General features: G+C 32.5%; 2 protein-coding genes across 5 annotated transcripts in view; one reads left to right on the top strand and one right to left on the bottom strand.

Moving 5' to 3' along the window:
- Positions 1-2228: 2228 nt before the first annotated feature.
- On the top strand, positions 2229-7333 carry LOC123707508 (leucine-rich repeat-containing protein 40). 2 transcript variants are annotated; one of them, XM_045657600.1, is made up of 4 exons: positions 2229-2528; positions 5595-5738; positions 5943-6110; positions 6311-7333. In XM_045657600.1, exons 1-4 carry the CDS (start codon positions 2369-2371, stop codon positions 6475-6477), a joined length of 639 nt encoding a protein of 212 aa, XP_045513556.1. In that variant the 5' UTR covers positions 2229-2368; the 3' UTR covers positions 6478-7333. The 2 variants fall into 2 exon arrangements, with proteins under 2 accessions (XP_045513556.1, XP_045513557.1); XM_045657601.1 differs by lacking the exon at positions 2229-2528 and adding an exon at positions 5012-5343.
- A 5306-nt stretch (positions 7334-12639) lies between these two features.
- LOC123707649 (probable E3 ubiquitin-protein ligase HERC2) overlaps positions 12640-14418 on the bottom strand; it is a 54565-nt gene continuing 52786 nt past the window's right edge. For 2 of the 3 annotated variants that reach the window (XM_045657901.1, XM_045657903.1), the window contains exon 89: positions 12640-14356. In XM_045657901.1, coding sequence (XP_045513857.1) covers positions 14191-14356 — 166 coding nt within the window. In that variant the 3' untranslated portion in view covers positions 12640-14190. The remainder of the gene's footprint in view (positions 14357-14418) is intronic. The other variant, XM_045657902.1, reaches the window with a different exon arrangement.

Below are 14418 nucleotides of genomic sequence, written 5' to 3'. Positions count from 1 at the left end.
TTATAATACTTATGGTGACACATAACTAAGAGAACAAAAGGTCTGTAGCAGTAGTAGGCAGACATATTTCTATTTCGTTAACAATTTTTCTTAACAAATAAAATTACAGACTAAATATTATTCACCTAATCGCTATGACTTGAAATCGATTGCACAGAGAAAATCAGCTGTTCGAAATTCGATGTAGAATATTTAATTATTAACTTTCGGGTAATGTAGAATGAAGGTATATTATAAAATAGATAATATGGTTACAATGACGAAATATATTAATAAGGATGGACGTGCGATTTCAGTTCTAATATGTGTTGTATATATTTATTTATTTACACTTCGTTAGCTTTTACAACAACATACATATAAAAAGCAGGTTAAATAAGCTATTAGGCAACAGGCAGCGTATCGCTACAAGCGATTTCTTACCGGCAACCCTTGTATGGAAAAATTAAAAAATTATCACCTACAGGGGATAAAGTTCAAGAAGTGCATAAATAAATAACAAAACAGAACATAAAATAACAACGACTAAATTTAAAAAATATATATTATCACACACAATTCAATCACAATTATTAAGTAGAAAAAGATTTTTAAATAATTTTAAAGACTGAGCTCGTCTGATATCAAAAGGGAGTCCAAAAACAGGATACTTTGCACAGTAAAGGTAGGGTATTCTGTAGTAAAACACAGAATATTTAAAAACTCTACATACTTATTTATTTACTTTTACTTCAGTCGGTATTTCTTTTTTTTTTTTTTTACCTGGAAGAAATGGCTTCTTAGCGATAAGACCGCCCGTTTCCTAATAACTCATGTAACCGATTGTTTATATGTATGTTTAAGGTACTGTGTAAATGATATAATAATAATAAATATCTGATAAAATCATGCAATATCTTGAATGAACAAATTCGCTTTGTGTTAACATACCATGATTTAGCAAAAACATGAATAATGAAGTGAGTGCATTTCAAAATATAAGTCGTTCTCTTTAAATGATGAAACGCAATACGAAATATAAAATGTATACTGACACGTTATTTGGGGCATGAGAGGAGGAAGCCACTTTCATAGAGCCAAGGTTTTTATGAAATTTGGAATAATATTAGATCATAATTTTATACGTAACGTTTATTTTTTGAACATTCATTCAATTTATATGAAGGAAATATGTACCTTGATATCTATGGAGAGACTGCATCTTTGTACATCTGGTTACTCGATATCCTATAGTCTGAATTAAGGGATAGATACAAACATTTTGAGATATACTTAAATTTCTTATTAAATAATTTAATTTGTTAATTAAAACAAACATACAACAATATCTTTAATGCATTGCCGTGTTTACTAGTATTTGAAATAAATAGACATCACATGGATTAAATTGGAGCACGGGACTTTGTTATACACTTGTTTTTGGCAAAACTTCAAGGTTTCCAAAGAAGAAAATCTGCGTCTCTGTTTGGCCAAGACATCAAAACATTGCGTTGAACGAACTTTTGGAACGTCAAAGTGACGTCATAGCATGCTTCATCACCTTCTCTTGTTTAAAACCTCTAATCAAAAGAAGCTAATATTTTGTGACAATACTCAGTTCAACGTCGTTTACTGCTGCAGGGCAGTTTTCTGGTAGAAGTTGAATATGTGAGTTAAACTACGACTAATGTCAAATTAAGTATATTCTTATGTTTGTATTTAACTAAAACAATTATCTTGTTATTAGGATTAGCATCCAAGACCATGAATAAACATTTCCATATTAACTGATAGGCGTAAACAATTGAATTTCCGCTCCAAGATGGTAATAAATCACCCATTATTAGTCAATAATATCATACACGGTTTATTATATTAAAGTTTCCAATATTTATTATATTTATAAAAGTAAATTTGTACCTAGCGTCACATCACAATCAGTAAACCAAACAATCGCACATTTAATCACCGATTAAGCGATAAACAAAGACAATCTGTTTAATAAGATCCTGAGCTCTCGAGAATCAAAATAATAGGGCCATCTAAATTGGTTCATTGTTTATTGAGAAGGGGGCAATATTTCGTATTGTGAAGCGATATATATCTCCCATTAATTTTCCACGTGCTTCCGCGAAAAGTCAACTTGCGTCAACTACGCAGCAGACGGAGAGACATTTGTTATTATTGGCCTCTCGCTCGCACGCCATGCTTCTTTGTTTTGACGAAGATATAAAGGCAGGTTGAGGCCGCGCTCAAATTTAACAGTGTTGCCGTTCAGCCAGGCGCTACGCGTTTCGGAACGGTTTTGCTAAATCGTTTATTTTTATGTAATACAAAGTTAATTTGGAAAAGTGAAATAGTGACATCAAGTGTAGTGACAAGTGCAGTGATGAGGCCCCCATCGGACTACAATGACGCCAGGATGCCCGCTGAGGCGGAGGAGGGAGATACTAGGGCTCCTGCTATGATGATTTGCGCGAGATTAGCTGGACGAGCAATTATAAGGGTTGTTGGACGTTGTGAGGATGCACAGGAAAACAGTCAATTAGGTACGTTACATATTTTTTGTAATAGTAGGTAAATGCTATCTATGTTTAGTATATTAGTAAATTACTTATGTGATATCAGATAGATATAGAATATAATTTAATTTGCCTTATATAGATCCATATAATAATTTAATAAGACATTAGTCCGTAAAAATAGTAATCCTAAAACTACTTACAGGTATACGTAAAACAAAGCTGTAAAGTAAAACATCTACAAATATATGTTTGTACAATAAATTATGTATTATATTTCCAATAACAAAATATTTCGTTCACCTACTTATGCAAAGTACGCCGTATCTTATCTAATAAACATCTACGCTGAAGTGATCTCCTATTTTTGCAATCATATGAAACTAGAGCAATAACGATAATAGCGCTATACATTATTTTAATTAACCCACTTAGTTAAATTAATATTTCTCATGAATGGTTTTCGATGACCTGACATAATATGCGACCTTGACCTACAGCGCGTAATTAGACAAGTCGTTAGGCCCAAATTCAATGTTATTGCGTATTGAGAAACAGCGCAAAAGTGTAGTAAAAAATTCGTCAAAATAAAAATTATAGAATCTAAAAAAAATGCGCTGCAATTTAATATTTATACGTATTAGACACAGGTTAGTTATACAATTCTTTCGTAAAATTAAGACGACATGACCATACGACCATACGAACATTTGATATTTATAAATGCTAATGAGAATTAATTTTTTACACGGTACACTTTATAATAAATTTTAACAATTACACATATAATTAATAGATGTCAGATACATGCATACCTATATCTCGCGTGTATCATAAATTGTTAAATATATTTCCTTTTTTTTATTAAACACACCGGAATATAATAATTGATGGTAATAATATGTTCTTTTTTATTTTTAGTAAGTAAGTTCTAAGGAATCTAAGGAACATTAGAACACACTTCCTGTGTAATTAACTTACGTATTGTATACATATATCGTGCTATATTGCGACAACGATGGATCGAGGTCGAGCATTTTTCTCTTTTCCGTATATTTACACAGGTACAATATATAAATTACCGTTTTTAATGTACTCTTTTTCGAGGCAGGCATTTGTTTTGAATGACTATGCGTATATACGTTTTTTTTAAAATTATATCTCTTTTGCGGTAAGACAAAATAGAATTAAAACAAGAAACTTTTAATTTACTTAACCTTGTCCGTGCATTGATCCTACCTTAACATTTAAACTGAAATATTTAATGTGTAGATATTATTAAGAGTCGTTGCGTACAAAATAAATAAAACATAATTCTATAACTGACGACTGCAATCACACGGATATTAAAATAAGTATAATGACATAGATCTTGCATGAACAAGATTCGTTGAATTTCACATAATTAAAAGTATAATTATATGTTCACACTACATTGTTTATTTTAAACAGCCGCACAAGGAACCTAATCATTCTTATAAGCGCTGCTGTTCCTTTAGGACACACAGCAACAATTTAAAACTGTTTAGTTTAACATGTGTGACATAACTTTATAATAAAAACGGTTTTTACAAAACATGGAACTTCCTACCGGTGATTAGTGGACAAACTACCGCATTTTCCATCATAATGATCCCAATCTTTGATAATGACCGCGTTTACGTAACAGCTTTCTAAAAAGTAGCCACATAACTATTCTTTAAATTGAATATGCTTACAAACTTACTTTCTATTGGTTCTTTTATCTTATATTAGGTACCGTTTTAAATTAATAATTGACTGATCAAATATAACAAAAATCGCAATAAAAAAAATGATTTATCATTATAACTATATTTAACATTTATAACTTTAAATATCTACTACGTAATCTTCTTATATCTCAGTTTTATTTAAATTTAATTTTTGATGATGTTAGTACGGAAGCAGTTACACGCACAACAACAAAAAAATATACGGTTACAAAATTAATCATGTAGATTTTATAGGTACCAACGCAATTATTACACAAATACGAAGATATCTCGTAAAAATTGTGAAATTTGCAATAAAGTCAATATCTTCCAATTATTGTTCGTTTCATTCTGCATTGGTAGGAAGGTATTTCTTATTTCCCTCAAAAAAAATTTACAGACAACATCTATTAAGTATTTAAAAATTAAGTCTACGTTTCAATATCTTTGGGATCTATATATTATATTATATTGAGAATTTATTAAACCAAGCTCACCAAGCTTAATTGCTGGCGACCTTATGATTTATAATAACTACTTTATTCCATACAAGTATTTATGGTCTTGAACAAGTTCCTGATCAGATTAAAGTGTTTGCTTTCGCTACTTTTTCTTAATTGAATATATAAACAGGTAATTTTCTGGGTGCATACTGACTACTGAGAGACAATTTGTTGCTTAAATGGGAATGTCAAATACACAGATTAAGTACATGTATAAGTTTATAAAAAGTTTCAGTTATTTAATTCACCACCATTTATTGTTGTCGTTGCATTAACATCAATATTCAATACATTTAACGTAAGCACTTAGCAGTTAGCATGTTCCAAAATCTATACACATAGTCTTCCTAGTTTGTGCTATATACCAAGTTGGCCTTGTGGGAATGTCTGTAAATAACAAAATTAGACCGACTCGCTATATTTATAGATTAGGATTCATTCGTAAGCGACTGAACTACGCATAATAGCGAGTTATAATTTAGTTCCACACGTCTTTGCATTCATTAAAATCGGGTCGAGATAGTTATTGACATACAATACAAATGGCTTTAGCTGTCACAAGAGTGATTCTCAAGTGTGAGGATGCCCAGGAAACACAAATATTAGGTAACAGTTTCTTATACAGTTTCATAAATGTATGAGCAAAAGGGATCATCAACAGATTTGTATGGTGATATATTTTTTTTATTGGATTAGAAAAATGCGGTATTGAGTCTGAATATTCTATTTCACTTTCTAATATAAAGCTAAATTAAGACTAAAATACTAATGATTTTTATGTGTAATAATATAATTCTTGTTTTTACAATTTTTATCTTTTTGAAATATGACTCAAGTTCTTTTTTATATTGTTACAGATTTATCAGAATGTCAACTAATGCAAGTACCAGATGCTGTGTACCATTTGATGCGTCACACAGAATTAAAAAGCTGTGACCTCAGTGGTAATGTTATCACAAAAATTCCACCAAAGTTCACTGTTAAATTTAGTTTAATCACAGGTATGTTAAAATAATAAATATATTTTCAGATAGCTTAAATCTCAAGTACCATACAATGTGCTCTATTCTTATATGCTCATATTGTAGGATTGTGGATTTAATTGTAGCTAAAAATATAACAGTTTCTCCTACTTTTGTTAATTTCTTTTTTATTAACTGAAAACTAGGTTTTCACCTATATAATTTTTACATGGCTTGTTACAGACTTAAACTTAGCAAATAACCAAATAGCCAAACTACCAGATGAGCTCTGTACTTTGGCATGTTTAGAACGACTGGACATCTCACATAACTCCTTTGTGGCACTACCTCACATAGCCTGCCAGTGCCCCAGCCTGCATACACTACTGGCACATCATAATCAAATTATTGGTACATGATTTTCTTTACTCTAATTATACTTTAAATTTCTATTATATTTTGAGCTAAATAATCTCCTCAATGTATAGCAAGACAGAGACATATTGTTATCTATCTATGAAAATGGAAAGCAATCAATCTTTTTACATATGTTCTGGATCCAAATATTATATTTGATTCAGTATGTAATACTGTGCTTTTTAAAATTTCAGAAGTTGATGTTAATAGATTAGAGAGGTCTCGAGCACTTGAATATGTGGATCTCAGTGATAACCCTCTTCCACCACGGACATATGAAGAACTTAAACAACTCTCCCACCCTCGGCTATCTATGTCAGAGCGACAGAAAGAAGATTGGGAAGAGGATCTTATACTTTAAGAATGTTCTTAAAAGGAAATAGATAAATGGAGATTGTGACCTTAAAATAACTAAATACTGTGCTTTTATAAAGTTAGTTAGCACAAAAGCTTTGATAAATTTGTATTTTGTTATATATGATTTTAATTAAAATACTGTAATGTTTATTATTCGAACATTAGTGGTTTGCAGCTTGGCAGACTACAATGCCATTATTGCTATATTATATAAAACATGCTTTATTGAGCTGTTTACAAGCACTTTACAAAATAATTAAAGAAAAAGAAATGCAGTTTTTTAAGGTTACATTAACCTGGTGCTTCCTAGGACAGGATGGTCCTTATTAACTGTGATTATGTAAATGAACATAGCAATCCTAGTTACATAGATTTAATGAGTTAAGCTCAAACATTTTTGTACTTAAGAGATTGTGATAAGTATAATTAAGTATAGTCAACCATAACATCATCTAGGCTTTAACGATTTTTCGATATTTTGTAGATTTTTACAATCACACCTTGTTTTAAAACACTATAGATTGGAATGATGGCAATAATTGTTTGAGATGTGAAAGATATAAAAGTTCTTAGTGTTGTGGCTTGTGACAAGTACACTAAAGTGTTTTAGTCTAAAATACCTATTTTAATAAAATTGTATAAAATAATTTTCTGACTCACAAAAATTAGTTACTAAGTTCAAATTAGTCAATCACTAACAAAGTTTTATTTTTGTTATAGCTTGTTATAATCTGAATTATTCACGCTTTTTATAGATTTTATTATTATTTGGCATAATATGAAGCATTACATTTTTATAAGAATGTGTTTATGGTGGTTCTTAAAAAATACTTTATGTAAATAAAATTAATTTAATAGAGCATGTCTATGTTTTCTTAATTTAGTCCATTTTCCTCAATTAATTAAAATAATAAAAAATATTCTTAAAATTTGTAACTACGCATGTTTTTCTCTTCTTTAATTGTTAAAAAACTTCAGCAGCAAGCTAAGACGAACGGATACGTACTTATCAATAAACCCTTTGTGAACTGTATATACGAAAACTAAAGTATAAATGACAGCAGCAATTGATTCGGACATTTTCTATGTCATAACAAATAATTCCGAAATTTAACTCAGTAATATATATTAATGTGGAAAAAATGGCTGGAGGAGTAGAAGATGATCCCAATTTAAAAGGCTGGAGTCGTATTTTTAACAGTCAAACCAATAGGGGCCGAGCAAACGTAAGTAAATATTCAAATTCTGCAAGCACAAATATGTCAGGCCTGAGGCCACAATGAGGCAAATATTTGAGAAGTAGGTCCAAAATTAGTTGTGTGTATTGCTGAATATTATAATATAGATTCCTTCAATCCTTCTTAATAAAGCCCTTCGGAGGTTGCTCCAGGACATGGTATTTGCAACTCTTCAACGTACTAGTATTGTATTCCATATCTGTATAATAGGCGCAAGAGAAAATTACTTAATAAGTGTAATTTGCATTTCGTTCGTAAACTCGTAACCTTATTCCAGGTCATATATATTTATTTTATTTATTTATGAACACTTCGTTGCGTTGTTGTAACCACTGTGAGAATGTAATAGATTGGGGTAATAAAAATAGACTCAGATTTGCTCCACAAAAAACCCAAGCTATGATTATAACTAAAAAAATAAAATTTGAAAAACCACGTTTGAATATCGGCGGAGTATACGTAAACCTATCTGATGAAATAAAAATACTTGGGTTGACTCTCGATGCCAAATTGACCTTTAATAAACATGTCTCCAATAAATGCAGGAAAGCAACAAACATTTACAATCAATTAGCAAGGGTGACAAGAATTGGCTGGGGTTTGCATCGACATGTAATTCATATTATTTATATAGCAGTCATCGAGCCTGTTATCCTATATGCAGCAGCAGTCTGGGCACCAGCCACTAAAAAGCTAGGAATCAGGAAGCAATTAAATTCAGTACAACGAGGCTTCGCACTGAAGCTCTGCAGAGCTTACCGAACCGTATCACTGAACGCCAGCTTGATCCTCGCCGGACTATTGTCCCTAGACCTGAGAATCCAGGAGGCAGCTGTGCTCTACAAAGCAAAGAGAGGATTATTTCACTCTGAATTGGAAGGTGATCTAGAGCAAAGAGTATCGTGGATGCGTATTCCTCATCCCTTCAAAGAACCTGATATCAAATTTATGGCATATAGAGAACAGGAACGTCCTGGGATAAAGGCACCAGCAGTAAAAATATATACGGACGGAAGTAAAGTAGACGAATTGGTCGAAGCCAGTGTTTCCTTATGGAATAATGGGGACGAATTTGAGACTTATAGACTGAAACTATCTTCAGGTTGTTCCGTGTATCAAGCTGAACTGGTGGCTATTCTTAAAGCAACTCAAAGGATCCTTTGTCACCCAGAAGCTATCTACGGCGTATATAGTGACTCCCGGTGTGCAGTCGAAAGCATTGCGGAGGGTCGCTCTTTCAATCCTCTTGTAGTTGATATCCGTAAGAACATAAATAAAGCGCGTAACATCAACAAAAAAATTGATCTTTTTTGGGTTAAAGCGCACGCGGGCGTGGAGGGGAATGAAAGAGCAGACCAACTGGCAAAGGAAGCTGCGCATCTAGAAGAGGCGCCCGTGTACAGTAGATTCCCCATATCGCATTTGAAGGACTGTCTAACTCGTGGAAACACGATAGAAAAATGGAATCACAGATATAGAAACGGCGAAACCACTGCAATAACTAAGTTATTCTTTCCAAACGTTATTTCGGCCTTTTCGATAATTAAACAAATAAAACCAACGGGATTGATTACCCAGATGTCGACAGGTCACGGTGGATTCTTATCGTATCTTTGCACGTTCAGGGTTAAACAAAGTGCTGCCTGTCCTTGTAGCAATACAGCTGAAGAGACGGTGTTGCATGTTCTGACCGACTGTCCAATGTATGGATGCGATAGGTATAACACTGAACAAGCTATGTGCATGGAGGTGACGGAGGCGAGTTTGAGGGAAATAATGTTCAACACTAGGTTAAGAGGCATCTTTCTGGGATTTCCTGTAAAAGTCATAAAAAAGTTGTTAATAGAAATAGATAGTAGTATTTAATCATCCGGGTTAGGAATACCATACGTAAGGTATTAAATACCTCTGACGACTACATAGTCGGGGAATTATTTAGAATTATTAAAAAAAACCACTATGAGAAGAGAAAAAAAGTGCAAAAATATATATTACACATAGTTATTAAGACAAAATTAACCAGGAGCAGAAAAAAACAAACTAAACTAAAAAAAGGATACATGAAAAACAAACAGTAAAAAATGCACATGAATCACGATAATTTAAGATCAGTCTCACGTCACTAGTTAGTAAGACAGTTAGGGATACGATGTTGAGAGGTAATGTTTGTACAAAAGAAATTTATAGGAAGATAGAGAAGGAGTTAAGCGAATAGGAACGGGAAGTGAATTCCATAGCCTAACTGCAGACACCTTAAAGGATACACCAAGATAGGAGGTGTTATGAGATGGGATTTCAAGGATATAGTTTTCGGAAGTGCGTAAGGTATAGTTATACGCTCCCAAAAAATTGAAGTCATTTTTGAGATAGGAAGGAGATTAAGGGTGGAACAGAATGGAATATAAGATATTATGGAGAACGTCAGCATTACGTCGATGACTAATGGGTAACCGCCTAGCTGCTTGCGGATCGCAGAGATTTGGCCATACTTTTTTAGACCGAATATAAATCGGATACAGAAATTTTGGAGAAGATCCAGTTTATTTAGCAATTCCTCGTTTAGATCGAAAGAGCAAGAATTGGCGTAGTACATGCTGCTCCCAGGATATAGTTTGATCAAGTAAAACCCTGGTAAAGATAGGGATAAAAAGTCCATCCTTCCATCAAGAAGGGAATTCACCTGATGGAATCAAGAAATTAAAAATATGTGTTGACTATACTTTCTATAAGAGTGAGAATAGGTAGGATCATAGCACGACCAATCAGATTAGAACCAACAGTATTGGAATAAATAGACGAAATTCTCGATTCAACGTTCTGGCTAGAGAATTCAGCGATAGAGAAAGATGGGAAACTAGGACAAGGGAAAAGTGATACATACTCAAATGTTGAGTCAAGATCGATATTACTTGAAGTAGAATGAGAGGTAAATTGGGTAAATTGTGTACTTCGATTTTGGGAGACATGGAAGTACGTGGTGGCTTACCGATATAGAGATTTAAAAAATTTCCATATTTTTGAGAGAACCCCATTTAACACTGAGTCGTGAATGTGTCGTCTCTGTGCATCCCGACAACGCGTGTTGCAACAGTTGCACATGGTTCTTTGTCCGTTTTGGTTGTTCTTATCTTGACTTAAGTGCGGTTTCTTTGTTTAATCAAAGTTTTGATTTCATCGTTCAGTCAAGGAGCGGGTAAATGCTTCAATTTAAGGGCGTCGAAGGGACATGTTTATAAAAAAGATTAGTAATGGAGGCAAATGGTAAATCAACTTTACCATTGACGGATAGTTGTCAACCGAGCTAAAGTCGAGCGATTCTGGCTGCATCGATAAGTTGCGTTTAAGTGCTACCTACGGTGGGCTTTAGTTTAGGAGGTTTAAGATTGAGAGACAGATAAAGGAGGATACTGTATGGGTGGGGTTCTTCTTAAGTTCAATAAAAACTTAGTTTATTTTAGGTAACCAAGGCTACCTATTCCTTATTAGCCGTGTACTATGTGTATTATAAATTATTCAAATCTTCGAAGAAAAAAGATAAGAAGTAATATGAGGACTAAAGAAAATTAAAAATCGCCAGTGAGATGCAAAATTTAAGGTACATATTCAGTGCATACTTACACCTTATTAGAATATACCTATATTATAAAAAAAGCAGTGGTGACTTCTAGCTTATGTATCTGTTTTATGATCATTATTTTTTCAACACACCAAACAACAATACACGCCATCAAATTCTGGGTATTAGCCATACCAGCTCCTTTACGATGTTTTCAATCACCGTTTGAGTTGTTAAATGGACACAGAAAGCAAGACCGGGTTCGAACCTATAACGTCAGAGATGTGAGTCTCACGTTCAAGCGACTGCTACTTATACTTTGCTACTACTTTTTCGACGGTAGACGTATAATAAAAAATATCAAAACTTTAGACACAAAGCAGGGTATCATGCTAAGTTAAGGAACTGGCGACCATAATATAGACCGGTACCCAGACAGCATCAACTGATTTAAGGATTTTAGGAAGTCTAAACCTTTGGCTATTTGACAACACTACTGTTTGTACAAGTATAAGTTGTCATTGTCAGTGTTATCGAGTAATAATTTAAAAAGCTGTCATTTGTCACTTTATTTCACAGTAGGCGATTACTGTGTGAATTGAGATTTAAGGTTGTTATTACATAAGAATAAAAATTTAACAGGTATAAAGTTTTATATTCTATTATTATAACTTTTGTAAGCAAGATCTTGTAGGTCTTATAATGGTAACTGCGATATCATTTCAGAATGGCCGGTGAACCAGTTGATGAATCCCAGTTCAAGGGTCTCTCCAGATATTTCAACAGCTACACAAACAACGGCAGGGCAAATGTAAGTATATTTTACCCCTATTCTAGACGACTTTAATGAGACAAGTTACTGTTTCAACAACCCAGGTCCATCAGTATATCTTTAACTATGTAATTGACTGACTTACAGTATTTTAAATTCTGCTTTTTTTTAAGAAGACTGTTAATATCCAATACATACTAGCAGAAACTACACTAGAACAAATCTTAGTAATGTAATAAATTTTAATTTCAGACCGCCAAAGCTACCTATGCATTCTTTGGTGTAGTCATACTGTACTTCATGTTGAAACCTAAGAAAGTGGCAGCACCTGTGTCTAACTAGGCAAAAGCAAGGAACTTTAAATTATTTTAAGTCTTTGATTTAAGATCAGTTGTATAATAGAAGATATTAAAATCATGTAACACCAAATTGTTTTTAATTATTGCTATCTTAAGAAACATTAAGGTTAGATATTATTAGGTATTATCTAAAAATGCTTTAATTGGCAGATATAAGGGCATTTAGATTGACTGTTATTAAAAATAAAGGACAAATTTGAATAAATAGTTTATATATTCATACATATTTTACACACTTCGGCTGAAGCACAAAGATAAATTCTTTGGTGATAAAACATTGGGATTCAAAAGCAGTATATTATATTTGAATAGTATTATAGCCAAATTAATATCTAATATGATATTACATCTATTTTGTGCTGTCTAATATTTTACTTAGATTAACAATTTACAAGACTGGTTGAAAAAAAAAATATTTTAAAGGAACTAGTAAATTTATAATGATCTACATATTTTTGCAATATGTAGTAAAAAAAGATTTTGACTAGTATCCAAGTAACTACTATTTAAAATCCCGTTATATTAAATATATGGTATTATTGTAAATTGTTAATAAAAGAATGGATTATTATTACTGAAGCTCTAGCACCAAAACAAACAATTCATACAGAATAAAAGCATTTCACCATCATATAATAATAATGAAATTTCCATGGATTACAATATAATTTTTATTGGTATAAAACATCTTATGAAATAAATATCTCATCATCATATCTATGACTAGCATTCACCTTTTGTTCTTTATAAAAACTACCAAAATCCTTTCACTTTGAGTCACAAGCCAGTAAAAGCTAGAGAATACAATAGATTATTTTTTCATATTAATAAATGACAGTACAAAAATTACCCAGGATTAAGAGGCATACTCAAAAAAATGAAATATATAGCCTGATAAATAAGAGATTTAAGCATATCTTCCTTTGCCATTCATCCTAGTACATATACACACTTTTAATACTAATATAAGCGTTGAGTAGTGGAGTAATTATTCATTCAAGTGATTGGCATATAATCTTTAATGCTTTAACTTACACTTAACCTATGAATTTTTCAGTTGTTTGAAGGCGGAATATAGATTGTATAATTGAGCTGCATTTCGTAATATCCCAAGCTTGTAAATTATATTATGATTATTCAAAGTCCTTAATAAATTATTTTACAATACCATAAATTAAACACCCAAATATTCAATTGTTAATTGTAAATAGCCTGCATCATGACACTTATATTTGTTCATATTTAAGAGCTGCAAGCGATTTTCTGAAAAATAAGGTATTGACGTGTTAATTCGCCCATTATATATTTAACATGAGCGGCGGTTTAATTAAAGGAACGTAATAATAAAAAAATACTTTTGGAAATACGTAGTTTAAAAATCGCGTTGTCAAAACGTCGATGGCATGTGATGTAGTTTCACAGTTATGTCGAGGTAAGCTTTACTCAAGTCTGTGTTTCAACGAGATTCGGAAGCAAATGTTGGTTATAAAACGCAACAATACTATCTATACATAAAACTTATCAGTTGGCCATATTATACAGTAAGCAAAATTATTTAATTCTTACAATTCTCGTGAGTTCGTTAAGCGATTATTGCTGTATGTTTTTCGTAATGTACATACATTTCATACAACGTCAGCTTAGACGATCATGTTTCCTGGAATCAGACTTCAGTCTTTACAAGTGTCAAAAGTTTGACAATTGGCAGTACTCTACATAGTGCTCAGTACGTTGTCTATGTCTGCTAACACAGAGACATACCTCTAGGGCGACCAACTAAAAATGTATGATTCTAAAGCCAGGTAGGTGTTCTAGTAAGTGAGTAAAGTGGCGGCGGATTCGTAGCTGCGGGCGGTTCCTCAGTGTCGGACTCTTCGGACGAAACTCGTTCGGCGGCGCTAAGGGCCACGCGTGCGTATTCATCTGTGTCTATGCTCTTGCAGAAATGAATTGCGTATCTATGGTCAAAAATGTGTTAGGTTTAGAATAATCATATCGCTTCTTCATAAAATAAGAATGT

This window comes from Pieris brassicae, chromosome 3, assembly GCF_905147105.1.
Source record: "Pieris brassicae chromosome 3, ilPieBrab1.1, whole genome shotgun sequence".
Taxonomy (NCBI): domain Eukaryota; kingdom Metazoa; phylum Arthropoda; class Insecta; order Lepidoptera; family Pieridae; genus Pieris; species Pieris brassicae.
This window is presented reverse-complemented; position numbering and strand designations above follow the sequence as displayed.